We start from the raw sequence: 16,501 nt of genomic DNA on the forward strand, positions 1-16,501 counted from the left end.
CTTTATCTAGACTCACCAAGAAAAAAAGAGAGAAGGGTCTGATAAATAAAATCAGAAATAAAAGAGGAGAAATAACAACGGATACCACAGAAAAACAAAGGATTGTAAGAGAATATTATGAACAAATTGGACAACCTAGAAGAAATGGACAAATTCTTAGAACCATACACCCTTCCAAGACTGAATCATGAAGAAACAGAAGGACCAGACAGCTTCACAGTGCATTCTACCAAACATTCAAAGAAGATTTAATGCTCAAAGTCTGCCAAAAAATTGAAGAGGAAGGAACGCTTCCTAACTCATTTTATGAGGCCAACATCACCCTGATACCAAAACCAAACAAAGACAACACACAAAAAAGAAAATTATAGGCCAATATCTCTGATGAACATAGACACCAAAATCCTCAATAAAATATTAGCAAACCAGCTGCTACAATGCATTAAAAGGATCATACACCATGATCAGTGGGATTTATTCCGGGGATGTAAGGATGATTCAACATACACAAATCAGCCAACATGGTACACCACATTAACAAAATGAAGGATAAAAACCATATGATCATCTCAATAGATGTAGAAAAAGCATTTGAGAAGATTCAATATCCATTTTTGATAAAAAGTGTCAATAAAGTGGGTATAGTAGAAACATACCACAAATTAGTAAAGGCCATGTATGTCAAACCCACAGCTAACATCATAGTCAACCATGAAAAACTGAAAGCTATCCCTTTAAAATCAGGAACAAGACAAAGATGCCCCCTCTCACCACTCTTATTCAACATAGTATTGGAAGCCGTAGTCAGAGCAAATAGGCAAGAAAAAGAAATGAAAGCCATCTAAATTGTAAAGGAAAAAGTAAAATTGTCACTATTTGTGGATGACATGATTTTTTATATAGAAAAGCCTGAAGAATACACGAAAAAACTATTAGAAATAATAAACAAATACAGTAAAGTTGCAGGATACAAAATCAGTATACAAAAATCTGTTGCATTTCTATTATACATGCTAGCAGTGAGCTAGCAGAAAGAGAAATTAATAAAACAATCCCATTTACAATTGCAGTAATAAGAATAAAATACATAGCAGTGAATTTAACCAAGGAGGTGAAAGACCTGTACACTGAAAACTATAAGACATTGCTGAAAGAAATTGAAAAAGACACAAGTAAATGGAAAGATATTCCATGCTCATGGACTGGAAGAATTAACATTGTTAAAATGCCCATACCTAAAGCAACCTACAGATTCAGTGCAATTCCTATCAAAATCCCAAGGACATTTTTCACAGAAATACAACAAAAAATTCTAAAACTTATATGGAACCACAAAGGACCCCAAATAGGCAAAGCAAACCTAAGAAAAAAGAACAGGGGGCTTCCCTGGTGGCGCAGTGGTTGAGAGTCCACCTGCCGATGCATGGGACGCAGGTTCATGCCCTGGTCCGGGAAGATCCCACATGCTGTGGAGCAGCTGGGCCCGTGAGCCATGGTCGCTGAGCCTGTGCATCTGGAGCCTGTGCTTCACAACGGGAGGGGCCACAACAGTGAGAGGCCCACGTACCGTAAAAAAAAGAAAAAAAAAAGAACAAAGTTGGAGGTATCACATGCCCTGATTTCAAACTATATTACCAAGCTGTGGTAATCAAAATAGCATGGTACTGGCAGAAAATAGATACATAGATCAGTGGAACATAACTGAGAGACCAGAAAAACACCCAGGCTTCTATGGACAACTAACATTCAACAAAGCAGCAAAGAATATACAATGGAGAAAGGGTAGTCTCTTCAATAAATGATGTTAGGAAACTGGACATCCATGTGCAAAAAAAAAAAAAAAAATGAAACTAGACCACTATCTCATACCATACACAAAAATCAACTCAAAATGGATTAAAGACTTTAATGTAAGACCTGAAACCAGAAACCTCCTAGAAGAAAACCTAGGCAGTACGGTCTTTGACATCCACCTCAGTAATATCCCTCTGGATATGACTCCTTAGGCAAGGGAAACCAAAGCAAAAATAAACAAATGGGACTACATCACACTAAAACATTTCTGCACAACAAATGAAACCATCAACAAAATGAAAAGACAGCCTACCAAAAAGGAGAAGATATTTGCAAATGGTATATCCAATAAGGGGTTAATATCCAAAATATATGAGAATTCACACAACAACAACAAAAACCAACCCAATTAAAAAGTGGGCAGAGGAGCTGAATAGACATTTTTCCAAAAAAGACATTCAGATGGCCAGCAGACACATGAAAAGATGTTCAACATCATTAATTATTAGGGAAATGTAAAACAAAACCACAATGAGATATCATCTCACTCCTGTTAGAATGACAGTTATCAAAAAGGCAAGAGAAATAACAAGTGTTAGAGGATGTAGAGAAAAGGGAACCCTCCTACAGTGTTGGTGGGAATGTAAATTGGTGCAGCCACTGTGGAAACAGTATGGAGATTCCTCAAAAATTTAAGAATAGAACTAGCATATGATCCAGCTATTCCACTTCTGGGTATTTATCCAAAGAATATGAAAACACTAATTTGAAAAGGTATGTGCACCCCTATGTCCATCGCAGCATTATTAAAATAGCCAGGATATGGAAACAACCAAAGTGCCCATCAACAGAAGAGTTGGCAAAGAAGTTGTGGTGTATACACGTATACAAGAGAATACTACTCAGCCTTAAAAAAAGATGAAATCTTGCCATTGTGACAACATGGATGGACTTTGAGGGTATTATGCTAAGTGAGATAAGTCAAACAGAGAAAGACAAACACCGTATGATTTCATTCATATGTGGAATATAAAAAAACAAAGAAAAACAAAACAAATGAACAAAACAAATAAAAACAAACAGGTAGATACAGAGTAGTGGTTACAGAGGGGAAGGGGAGAGTGAAATGGGTAAAGGGGATCAACCGTATGGTGATGGATGGGAACTAAATTTTTGGTAGTGAGCATGCTATAAGGTATATAGAAGTAGAAATGTAACGTACACATGAAACTTTTATAACGTTATAAACCAGTGTTAACCTAAATAACATAAATAAATAATGAAAGTAAATTTTTTAAAAAAGAAATACATTTCGTATTGTAATAGCTGCCACAAGTAATAGCTGCCATAAATAGTGATTCCTCTGAAGGATCTGAGCAAAGTAAATTGAAAACCTTCTGGAAAGGGTTCACCATTCTAGATGCCATTAAGAACATTTGTGATTCTTGGGAAGATGTGAAAATATCAACGTTAACAGGAATTTGCAAGAAGTTGATTACAGTCCTCATGTATGACTTTGAGAGGTTCAAGACCACTGTGGAGGAAGGAACTGCAGATGTGGTGAAAGTAGCCAAGAGAACTAGAATTAGGAGTGGAATCTGAAGATGTGACTAAATTGCTGTAATCTCACGATAAAAACACAATAAAACGAATGAGGAGCTGCTTCTTATGGATGAAAGAAAGTGATTTCTTGAGATGGAATCTACTCTTGGTGAAGATGCTATGAACACTGTTGAAATGACAACAAAGGATTTAGAATCTCACCTAAACTTAGTTGATAAAGCAGTGGCAGGGTTTGAGAGGATTGACTGCAGTTTTGAAAGAAGTTTTCCTATGGGTACAATGCTATGAAACAGCATTGCACGCAACAGAGAAATCGTTCATGAAAGGAAGAGTCAGTCAGCGCAGCACACTTCATTGTTGTCTTATTTTAAGAAATCGCCACGGCCACCCAGCCTTCAGCAGCCCCCACCCTGATCAGTCAGCAGCCATCAACATCGAGGCAAGAGCCTCCGCCAGCAACAAGATTACAACTCGCTGAAGGCTCAGGTGATGATTAGCATTTTTTAGCAATAAAGTATTTTACAATTAAGGTATGTATATTGCTTTTTTTAGACATATGCTATTGCACACTTATTAGACTACAGTATAGTATAAACATGACTTTTATATGCATTGGGAAACCCAAAAATTCGTGTGACTCCCTTTATTGTGATATTCTCTTTATCGCAGTGGTCCAGTACCAAACCTGCAATATGTCCGAGGTATGCCTGTACTAACTTTTCACAGATTTGGCAGAGACACAGGGTTGAGTGGTTTGTTGAGAGGATGGTGAGGAAATTGAACTTGATGGAAGATGTATGTGGTGAATAGTGAGAGACTAAGATTGCAAAGTTATAAAGAAAAAGGGTTGTATATATTTGAATCCCGAGCAGAGTCATTCATATAGTCTTAATCTAAAGGTAAGTGATTGCTGTTTTTAAACGGGGGGAGTATGATAAAGCTAGAATTTCAGAAATGGTAGCCTGGAATTTATTGAAGGGAAGAAATGTGGAATTAGGGAGACCAAGTTACTGTAATTTCCCAGAAATTGAGTGATTGGGCCTGACCTAGGCTTATGACCATGGAATACAAATAAAGGCACAGATCCTAAGGACAATTTAAAAGAAGTACTGACAGGAGTTTGACCAGGTCAAAACTTGAATTATTTTTGGTCAGTGTATTGATACTATAGAGGTTAGTGAGGAGTGAAGAAAGAAAAAAGTGGGGAGAGAGGAGTCAAAGATAATGTGTACTAGGAAGAAATACTGATGCTATAAAAATTTTTGTCAGAGGCCATATATTTCTCAAGTGGTAGTTTAAGTCTTTATATTTAATTCATATAATGTAAAAAAGAATACTACGTTAATATATTTTCTATGTAATTGCAGGTCTTTACAGTATGGAAATCAGTTCATATATCAGTCAATGCCACGAATGTTATCACTATGGCTTGATTTTGGTGCTAAGGCATATGAATGGGAAAAAGGTATAATTTTTTGGTAAAATTTTTAAGGGACTGAGAAGAATTATGATTTATGTGAGAGCAAGAAACGAAATGTTAAAAAAGAGGAGAAAGACTAAGCATAGACTTTTTAAAGTAGTTGGAGTTGCAGGGCCTGGAAGTGTAAACCTGCTCGTTCCTTGGTAAACCTAACACATTTTGAAAAATATTAGTTTAAGCCAAATAATTTACGTTAAAAATTACAATGGATTGTGGCTTGTTCTGTTTGCTTCTAGTGAAAATATATGTATAGCTGATTCACTTTGTTATACAGCGGAAACTAACACACCGCTGTAAAGCAATTATACTCCAATAAAGATGTTAAATAAATAAAGTCTGTTTAAAAAATTTTAAAAAGAAACGGGCCTTGAGATTTTCAGTGGACTTAAATATTTTTTCCTACCTGGACAGAGAAAAGTATCTTTTCACAAATTGGCAAGTGATCTAGCTTTGGACCTGGGAATAACATATATCTTAAAGCAGTTTTTAAAACAAAATTTTTTTTCTGTGAAATTGATATACTTTTTTACTGCTATTTTTAACTTTGATTTTTTTTTTTCCAGCTGGCCGCTCTGATCGTGTACAAATGAGAAATGATTTAGCTAAGATAAACAAAGTTATCACAGAGCACACAAATCACTTAGCTCCATATCAATTTTTGACTGCCTTTTCACAATTAATCTCCCGAATTTGTCATTCTCATGATGAAGTTTTTGTTGTCTTGATGGAAATTATAGCCAAAGTGTTTCTGGCCTATCCTCAACAAGCAATGTGGATGATGACAGCTGTGTCAAAGGTGATATATTAATCACAATAGTGTCTTTTTCCATATTAATGCTAATATGTAGATACAAGTTCCAGGGTTTCTCTCTTATGTTAGATTTGTAGCAAGAAGATAAATTTTAAGTATTTTTAAAAAGAAACTATAGTACTATGTCTCATTATAAAATTTAGAAATATTTACTGTATCAAATGAAGTGACTAGTATGTTTAAGATTGAAGGATTTATCATGTGTTTTCTTTATGAAGTATAGTAAAGTGTTAGTGCTTGGTATAAAACGGTAACCTATTTTTTTTCCAAGTTTTTTAATCCAAAGTATCAGAACTATTAATACTAGAAAATTTTATTGCATTATTAATAGGAATGTACAAATTGGTAAATATATTGAATTAATAAATATTTTAGAGAATTTAGAAACTACAGAGAAATATAAAAAAGAAAATTAAAATTCACTGTTTATATCATTAATATTTTGATGTATTTTTGTATGTTTATTATCTATGCATATTTTAACACTAAATTTGGATTGCATAGATATGTAATTTCATATTTTTCACCTAAAATTGTTACCATAATCATGTTCCCATGTTAAATATTCATTGAAGAACCAATTTTTAAAATTTTATAAAATTCTATAATGGTTAGCCATCTATAATTTATTTAACTGCTGTTGATCATTAAGGTTGTTTACTTTCTTTGCTGTTGCAAAACATCTAGACACATCTATATTTATTCTCATTTCTGATTATTCCTTCAAGATAGATCCTAAGAAGGGAATTCATCAGGTCGCAGGATAGCAGCATTTTTATGGCTATTGATAGTATTGCCAAATTGATTTCCAGGAAATTTCTATCACTGTAAACTTTCATCATGCATACTGTTTAAGTTGATTTTTGTCAATCAGAAGTTTTGTTATCTTTTAACAATTGCATTTAACTTTTTTTTTTTATGACAGTCTTCTTATCCCATGCGTGTAAACAGATGCAAGGAAATCCTAAATAAAGCTATTCATATGAAAAAATCCTTAGAAAAGTTTGTTGGAGATGCAACTCGCCTAACAGATAAGCTTCTAGAATTGTGCAATAAATCGGTACTATCATAAATCTTACTACTTATAGACCAAGTTGGATGAAACTTTTATATGATTTCAGCTGGTTGTATTTCATTTGATTAATTATATTTAAATTCTCATATATGTTGGTATACACATTTATCAAAAGTTATCAAATTGTATACTTTAAATACGTGCAGTTTACCTTAATAAAGCTGTTTTTAAAATTTCTAACATATGTCCCTCTCTCAAATATCCTCTAAATTTCTAAAAGTTCTTCTTAATGTAAATTCTTCTGAGAGTAAATTATCCATATTTATTAGAAGTTTTTTAAAATAGAGGATATGAAATATAAGAATATAAAATACTCAGTTAAAGTTCTCTCTGTGATTGTTTTCTGTCATATCTTTGAACTTTCAAAACTCATATACATTAACCTACATACATGATAGGAAAGAAGACTGGAGTTTTGGGTTTCATCCTTTCAGTAACATTTCATTGTCTACCAGGGAACAAGCACTGTGCCTAAGGGAAACAAAGATGAGTAAGACATGTTCTCCTGCCTCGAAGTGCTCACAGTCTCATAGGAAGCCACTCAGATGGTTATCATATACTGTATAACTACTTTTTTCAGTAGGTTTATGACTAGAGTATAGACATGCTTATAGGAATGAACTAGTATTCTACCCAAGGAATTGGAGGGGAAAAACTCCTGAAGAATGTGTAGGAAGGGTAAAAGTGGGGGTAGGGGTAATTATAAGGAGGGACAGTCTCTATAAGGTAAATAACTTGACTTCCCCTTACAAATATTTACTCTATCATCTATTTACAGTTGGGAGTTTACCCTATTTCTCACCTTCCCTTCCAATAAACATCTTGAAAGAGTAATCTGTTTTTGCTATCTGCATTAATCCTGTTTGTCCCCTGACACTCTTGACATTATGAAAGATAGTGTTATGATAATGGCCAACACTTATTAAACACTGGCACTTTTCTAAGTGCTTTACTTGTACAAACTTCCAGTTCTCTATGTGAAACCTTTGTGGCCAACTACATTTAGAAATTCAGGATTTTTAGATTTTTAAAGGTAATGCAGTACATATACTTTTTATTAAGTATCATCACTAGGGGTAATCTGGTAGAGTATCCTGTAATCAGATACATAACTATTTCTTCAGTGAAACATATTAATCTTTGTAGTAAGTGAGACGTTCAGATATCTTTTTGCTGCCAAATGAGATTTGGTACAAAAAAAAAAGTTTGATTTACAGAGCTCTTTGGAATTTGTAATGTGTGATAACAAATTGTAGGCCGCTATTACCCACCTTAGTCATTAAACATCGTATAATGTAGGTACTATTTATTGATAAGTAAAAGAGTACAGAGAGGTTTAAATGAGGTGATGTATTTTTAAAAATTAGAAAAGTACAGACTGCTGAGCCATTGTAATTAAGCTATTATAGAAGTGAAATTTTTGTTTTGAGTAAAAGTAAGCATTCTATAATTCAAGGTAAACAGAGAAATTAAAATGTACTATTTTTCCCCCCCAGGTGGATGGAAGTAGTTCCACGCTGAGCATGAGCACTCATTTTAAAATGCTTAAAAAGCTGGTAGAAGAAGCAACATTTAGTGAAATCCTCATTCCTTTACAATCAGTCATGATACCCACTCTTCCATCAGTTCCGGGTGCCCATGCTAACCATGAGCCATTTCCTGGGCATTGGGCCTATATTGCAGGCTTTGATGATATGGTAAACTGCAATTTTATATAACTGTAACTATGCTTTTAAAATTAAGTTGAAATGTCAGATTAAGTTTAAAAGTGTTTTTCTCAGAGACTAAGTGGATTTTATTTGCAAAGAAAAAATGATTGGAAATACAGAAAAGTAAAACTATATAGTGATGGGACAAAATTAAGTAATAAAAATCTCATGTTCAACCTAGTATTTTGATTTTTTCAGATGTTCATATTGTTTTAATATGACTAAAATCTTTATTTTTTCCATAATTTGATTTTTCCATATTCATCTTTGTCCTAAAAATGGGGAACAGAAAGAGAACGAAATACAATTTTTGTTTGTAATTTGTATTTTGGGAGGAAGTGAATTTCAGCTAGGAAGAGCTTGATTCTTTTTTGTTGCTGTTGTTACTATCTTAAAGAAATGGTACCAGAGCACTTCTGAGTAAATACTTTTGAAAACTCTGTATTTATTCCAGTACTTCTGTGGCTCAAAACATTTGTTTAACTGCTTCAGACCAATTAATAAGCCACATAATAAAATTATTCTCGTTACTTATAGTCATGCTTTGTTTTTAACTTAATATTATTCAACTTATTTACTTACATCTTTAGTTGGACATGATTTTGGAGGCATTTCTTTTGTCAAAAATAAAATTACTTTCCATTGATAAATATTTCTTACCATTAAAGAAATTTAAAAACCATCTTAGGTTCTGCAGAAAAGTCCTAAGAAAATGTTTCAAAAATCTTTTAAACATTACGGCTGCTTTAAGAGGCTGCCTAAATTTGAATGTGTATGTATTTACTTACACTGCTGACAGAGTAATCCTGATTTTTTTTTTATAAATTTATTTATTTATTTGTTTGTTTTTATTTTTGGCTGTGTTGGGTCTTCGTTGAGGTGCGCGGGCTTCTCATTGTCGTGGCTTCTCTTGTTGCAGAGCACGGGCTCTTGGCGCGCGGGCTTCAATACTTGTGGCACATGGGCTCTAGAGCGCAGGCTCAGTAGTTGTGGCGCACGGGCTTAGTTGCTCCATGGCATGTGGGATTTTCCCAGGCCAGGGATCGAACCTGTGTCCCTTGCATTGGCAGGCGGATTCTAAACCACTGTGCCACCAGGGAAGCCCCAGACAGAGTAATCCTTTTACTTCAATAGCCATTTCTAATGGGTGAAAATGTGTCTCTATTTATGTCCAACCATTCTTTTCATAGATCATAATTAAGATAAATTATTAAAATAATAAATTTGCTACATAATATAGGTTATTATATTTTCCTTTTTATTGTGTTAGGTAACACAATATTTATAATACACATAGAAGTTTAAACAAAGAATTTTGACCTTTATTTATATATAACTCATCATCTTTTAGGTAGAAATTCTTGCTTCTCTTCAGAAACCAAAGAAGATCTCTTTAAAAGGATCTGATGGGAAGTTCTACATTATGATGTGTAAGCCAAAAGATGACTTGAGAAAGGATTGTAGACTAATGGAATTCAATTCCTTGATTAATAAGGTTTGGATATAGTTTGCTTTTATTTTAGAATTGCCATAATTACTATCAATGAGATATGGGCAAATAGATCTCTCTTAAAAAGAGGAAATGAAGTACACTGCCTTTTTCATTTTCACTTAATTTGTTTTATTGGGATAAAATATACATAACATAAAATTTATCATCTTAACCATTTTTAAGTGTTCAGTTCAATTCAGTGGCATTAAGTACATTCACACTGTTGTGCAACCATCCCTCTTCAGAACTTTTTCATCTTCTCAAACTGAAACTGTATATCTGTTAAACAGTAACTCCCTATTCCCCTTCCCCCCCAGGCTCTGGTAACCACCATTCTACTTTCTGTCTCTATGAATTTGACTACTCTAGATACCTTGTATAAGTGGAGTCATACAGTATTTGTATTTTACTGGCTTTCTTCACTCAGCATTATGTCTTCAAGGTTCATCCATGTTATAGCACATCAGAATTTCTTTCCTTTACAAGGTTGGATAATATACAGTTGCATGTGTATACCAATTTTGTTTATCCATTCACCCATCAGTGGATATGTGGATTGCGTCCACTTTTTGGCTATTGTGAATATTGCTGCTATGAAGATAAGTGTACAGATAACTGTTCAAGTCCCTGCTTTCAGTCTTTTGGATATGTGCCCTGAAGTGGAATTGCTGGTTTCACTTAATTTTTAAAAAATAAGATACTTTTTGTTATATTGAGAAAAATGTATAAGACATATTAACAAAGGAAAATATTTTCTATTTAATGTTTAAATTATCTATAATATACTTTTTCTATCAGATTTATTTATGTTTTATATTTTGATGCCAGAAAAAAAAATGTTAGGTTCTGTTTTTACCAACACACTTTTTAGAGGTGATCATTAGTATTTTTTTCAGTTCTGTTGGTAAGTGCTTGATTTCTATCTCAGAGATGATATGAGAAATCTCACTAAAGGGTTATTATAAATGTATAGTCTTAGGGGTTTTGAATTATTCTCTAGCCAGATATTTATAAGTGCATAACATCTGTTTTTCCATTGGTAAAAAATTAAACCATACTGTGAAAACTTTATTGTTTTCCTATAAGCTCTTTGTTCTGCCTCTCTATCCCCTTCCTGCATTTTACTGGTACCTCTTTTATTAACAGGAAAAAGTTATGGACCTTTAACATAGAAAATAAATAGCAGCAGATGAGTTCATTTTTTAAAAAGGAGAATTATGGTTTGTGCTTAGTTTAACCAAAAGTAATTTAAAAATTAATACCACAATAAAAACCCATTTCATAGGTATTAAGGGAAAGAATATTTTTATTTAAAATGTTGTTTGGTAAATTGGTAACTTAATTCCCAAAGCTCCCGGAGTGTTTTTCTAGTTGGGAGTATCAGGTGGCCTGGATTTAATTTATAAATTTATCTTAATCAGCCTTGTTACCAATTAAGTTGTTTCATTACCTTTCCCCCACATTAACATGGTCAAATAAAATAGCCTGATTGTGAAAAACTCGTCTCATTACGTTGGTCTAGGAGGCCATATACTGATCTTTACATGTGATTCTCATGCCATACTATTTGGCTGACATTTATGTAGCCTATCTATTCCTAAAGTTTAAAATGTATTTTTGGTCAGTGATTGTGCTTTAAAATTTGACAGGTTACAATTATAGATGTGTGCTTAGTTTGTTTATTTCATACAGTTCCAGAATTAAACAAAATACTGTTTATCCTTACCTAGTATATTTCAGGATTAATCAGATGAGATGTGTAAAGCTTTCTTCTGCTAGGAGATCATTTTTCAAATGAAGCTATGATATTAAACTGTAAGAATAAGATATATGTTTTGGGGATATCATAAGACTCATACTTTTCTGTTCATGCATTGTTTTAGGTAAAATTAAACAGCATTCCCTGCGCCCAAGGACTTACTATTTCAGTAATATCTTAGAAGCAATTTTTAAAGAGTATTTTGTCATTGTTAAATATATAACTATAACATTTTTGAACCCAGTATTGTTGTCACATTAGTACTGAATAATTAAAAGCAGTACTTACCCAAGGCATTTTTAATGATTTGCAAATAAATTAAGGATATTGTCCCAGTAGTTTCCTGCTCTACCTTTCTGAAGAATTATTCATCTATACTACATAATAAGCTTTTATGGACATTATTTTGCTATGAAATGAGCAATCTTTAGATAGGTTTGATATAACATTTAGAAATTTTTAACTTTTAAGTTTATGTGTGTTTTTTTTTTATAGTGCTTAAGAAAAGATGCTGAGTCTCGTAGAAGAGAACTTCATATTAGAACATATGCAGTTATTCCACTGAATGATGAATGTGGGATTATTGAATGGGTTAACAACACTGCTGGCTTGAGACCTATTTTGACCAAACTGTATAAGGAAAAGGGTACTAAAATTAATTCTTACTATATAAGTATGTAATATGGGTATAATAGCTGCTAACATATAATATAGGTATAATGGTTATTATCATTGTACATTTTGGGGGTATAAGCCATAGTAAAATTTCTTGGTACTATTGATACATACAGAAGTAGTTAAGTGATTTCTTCTTTCCTTCCTTGCGTTTTAATTCTTTCTCTATCTTTATCCCAAAAGAATTTGAGGTAGCTTACAAAAATATATATGAAAATGTGTTTTTCTAGGAGTTACTGGTTAGCAATTCTGAAACTACTTTTGTGTAAACTAGACTTCAGCAAATAAATAAATACATTGTGGCTAATGAGAGCTAGTTTTTCATATTAGAGAAAGAAAAAGAAAGGGAAAGCTAGAATGAAACCGAAAGTGTTAGATTAGAGTTAGAGTCTCCCACTGGCCAAACCTGGGATAACTTGAGCACCAAAATAAATAATAATAGTATTAGATTATAACCCATGGAATAAAATAGACAGGAGTCTACACTTATGTAAACAAATACTTGAATTAATAAATAAATAAGTAGGAAGGTAGGAACAAGTTCTTCCTTAGAGTAGAATTACAATGAATTAATGTAGAAGAGATGATGAAAACAGAAAATTGCCAATTAGTAAACATCACAGTAATAATTGTTGCAGACAGTGATTAGCAATGACTGCTGAAATTCGTTGGCAAAAGTATGATGGAAAATAGGTTATTTGCAGAGTCTCAAAGTATCTCTCCACCAGATACTTATTAATTACAAAGGAGAAAAAGTAGTAACTTTACAATGAAGAAACAAAAATATAACAGGTCAGAACTCCTTAAAAATTTCATGGTAATGGAAGACAAAAACAGAAATTTCCCAGATTCGAGGACATTAAGGAGACATGACAACTGAATGCAGTCAGGGATCCTGAATTGGATCCTGACCCAGAAAAAGGATGATAGTGGGACAGTTGAATAAAGTCTGAAAGTTAGTTAATAATACTATGAAAAAATAATTTCTTGGTTTAGGTAATTGTATTCTGTTATGAAAGAGATGAACACTGACAAAATCTGGGTGATGAATATATGGGAAATCTGTATATTTTTTGCAATTTTTTGTAAGACTAAAATTATTTCAAAATAAAAAGTTTTAAAAATGTTTATGATAAAAAAATGTTTATGATGCAATACATTAAAAACAAATATATCAAGTTACTAGAGTAAAGTAAAAAATATTAGTTCCCTAGGACTGCCATAACACATTACCACAAACTGTTCACAAACAACAGAAATTTACTCTCTCACAGTTGTGGAGACAAGGAGTCTAAAATCACTGTGTCAGTAGGGCCACAATATCTCTCAAGGCCAAAGGGGAGAATCCTTTCTATGCCTTTCTGTAAGTTTCTGGTGTTGCCAGCAATCTTTGACATTCCTTGGCTGTAGATGCTTCACTCCATTCTCTGCCTCTGTCATCACACAGATTCTCCCTAAGTCTGTATGTCCCTGTTTTCTCTTATAAAAATATCAGTCATACTATATTAAGGGCTCACCGTAATGACCTCGTCTTAACCTGATTACATGGGCAAAGACCTTATTTTCAAATAAGGTCACATTCACAGGTACAAGGGTTATTTTTTTGACGGATACAATCAACGCATAGCATTAAGTAATATTGATAAATTACTATATTATGGGTATTATGCTAAGTATTTTGTATATATCATTTTTTTATTATTGTTAACAAGCCTAATTATCACTATTTTTGGACAGTGAAGTAACTTAATGCAAGTTACTAATATGTTGTAGAGCTGAAGTTCAAGCACACTTGAATCTGATTTCAAGGAACTTGCTATTGACTATTTTATTTAAAGATGAAATATTATATAAGTGTTAGTTATTGCTATTGGATTTTTTAAAATATATATATATTTTCCATCCTATCATGAACATAGTTGAACTGTGCAACATTTGAGGCTAAAAATCTCTAATCTCAAAACTTGTCTATGGAAATTTTAGCTGAACCTTGGGTCCCAAAAGCACCAAACGAAGGTGGGCCTAAAAGGCACTTTATAGACTGGAGTCATGTCAACCATATAATATGAACTCACAAATACATCAGAAGGAAAATGTCTTCTGCTTCCATTTATGATTTGAATTGTACAAGATTAGTTTTAAAATCACATATCCTGTGAATCTTATAGGCTAACCTTCACACAGAGTAAATTATTTCAGAGCACCATTGTAGGTTTCTTAGTAATGATTCAGTGTGGACCCATACTGCCTGCTGATTAACAGAGAGATCACTGTAAATTTAGTGAGGGCTGTAAGCATTTTTACATGCAGGGGCACTATTCACATTGGATTTATTCTGAGTGGTATCTTCTGGTATGTGTGGTCTTACTTGGCACTGATTATCATCAACAAGAGGCCTCACTCTAGATGAGTATTAAGTGAAGATAATGTGTTTATTATTTTCATATAGTATCAGAAGAAAGTTTACCTATGCATAATTGAAATGTTTCCATTTATTCTTGCTTTTGAATAAAAGTAGATATTTCCTGTCCTATTTTCACCAAAAAAAAATACATTGCCCCTTTTCTCATTTGGCTTGTGTGATTAATGGAAATCACTCTACCTTGCAGGAGTTTATATGACAGGGAAGGAACTTCGCCAGTGTATGCTACCAAAATCGGCAGCTTTGTCTGAAAAACTCAAAGTATTCCAAGAATTTCTCCTGCCCAGGCATCCTCCTGTTTTTCATGAGTGGTTTCTGAGAACATTCCCTGATCCTACATCATGGTAAGTTACCAAAAATATAATACATTGTTATGGTTAGATTTTTTAAAAAATATTTTAGATGTATGTGGCCCCATATGATACAAGGATACTTGATAGGCATTGTGTTTCCTTTAGGTACAGCAGCAGATCAGCATACTGCCGTTCCACTGCCGTTATGTCAATGGTTGGTTATATCCTGGGCCTTGGAGACCGTCATGGTGAAAACATTCTCTTTGATTCTTTGACTGGTGAATGTGTACATGTGGATTTCAACTGTCTCTTCAATAAGGTATATGATATGACTTACTGTAGTTAATTGTATGTTTTCTCCTAATTTCCTTTCCACAACAGCTGTTCTTCCTAGACATACCTGTTAGTAGCAGCTGTAGTCACAGTTGAGTCACATTGAGAGTTTGTTGACTGGTTTTGATCAGTGGATCCCATAGATCTCAGTAAAGCAACTTAGGTTGGAGAGAACTCAGAAGAGTCATATAGGAAAACTAGCACTGAACTTGAAGTCCAAAAGCATAGATCCAAGTTCTGACTTATTGGTTCTTGGTTATATGAACATGGGGTGTTTATATAATATATGAACAGTTCATTTTACTGAGACTCAGTTTTAGAGAGACAGAGTAGTTTAATGTGATTGCTTCCAAACCTGGCAGCAGCATCTAAGAATTTTTTTTTTTTTTAATGCAGGTACCTAGGAAACATCACAGGAAATTCAGATTGTGTAGGTCCAGCTGGGGTCTGGAAATAAATTGAGGTCATTCAGCTCTCCTTAAGGGCCCCCTCCAGTTTTCCAATGTCATGATCCTGAAAGGCAGACTAATTATTAAACCCATTTTTTCCTTCATCCTTAGTTCTCTATGGGTTGCCGTCTGCTATCACAGGAAACCAAGAAAGGTCACAGACCCAACTGAAAACAAATCAAAGATAAACCACTGGTATAGGGGATTCATACAAGAGAGGAATTTAGGGAAACTGATTGGAGGGATGAAAAAGCCCTAGGAAAGGCAGGTGTTAGAGAATGGAAGAAAATAAATGAACTGGACTTCATTATATTACATGTTACATTTCCTGTCTCAGGGATTGTGAGCATCTAACACTTGGCTATTTCTTTTCCCGTCCTGTTTTAAAGTGAAAGTCTTAAAGAAAAGAAGAAAATTGTGAGAGTATTTTGTTTGTACTTTATACTATTCAAGAAGGATATTAAGGTAGTTAATATAAGGCTAAATATTGAATGCATAAATATTGCTCTATAATTCTCTGTAATTACTTTAGTAATTCAGTGAAAGATGAATCCATCCATCCTCTAGATCTTACCCAAGGAGTTGTGTTTCAGCTCCTCAAAAGCAAAGGTAGAGTCATATGGCTCCTTCAGGATGTAGGCCTCTA

General features: G+C 33.5%; 1 protein-coding gene across 1 annotated transcript in view; it reads left to right on the forward strand.

Annotated features, from left to right (window-relative positions):
• The window catches only part of ATR (ATR checkpoint kinase), a 102,658-nt gene that overhangs the window by 79,780 nt on the left and 6,377 nt on the right, over window positions 1–16,501 (forward strand). Inside the window, exons 37-44 of the mRNA XM_082655559.1 lie at window positions 4,725–4,822; window positions 5,401–5,633; window positions 6,574–6,708; window positions 8,220–8,420; window positions 9,784–9,927; window positions 12,179–12,329; window positions 14,968–15,124; window positions 15,239–15,392. Coding sequence (XP_082511685.1) covers window positions 4,725–4,822; window positions 5,401–5,633; window positions 6,574–6,708; window positions 8,220–8,420; window positions 9,784–9,927; window positions 12,179–12,329; window positions 14,968–15,124; window positions 15,239–15,392 — 1,273 coding nt within the window. The remainder of the gene's footprint in view (window positions 1–4,724; window positions 4,823–5,400; window positions 5,634–6,573; window positions 6,709–8,219; window positions 8,421–9,783; window positions 9,928–12,178; window positions 12,330–14,967; window positions 15,125–15,238; window positions 15,393–16,501) is intronic.

The sequence above is a fragment of the Grampus griseus genome (assembly GCF_964374135.1).
Source record: "Grampus griseus genome assembly, chromosome: 5".
NCBI classification, from domain to species: Eukaryota; Metazoa; Chordata; class Mammalia; order Artiodactyla; family Delphinidae; genus Grampus; species Grampus griseus.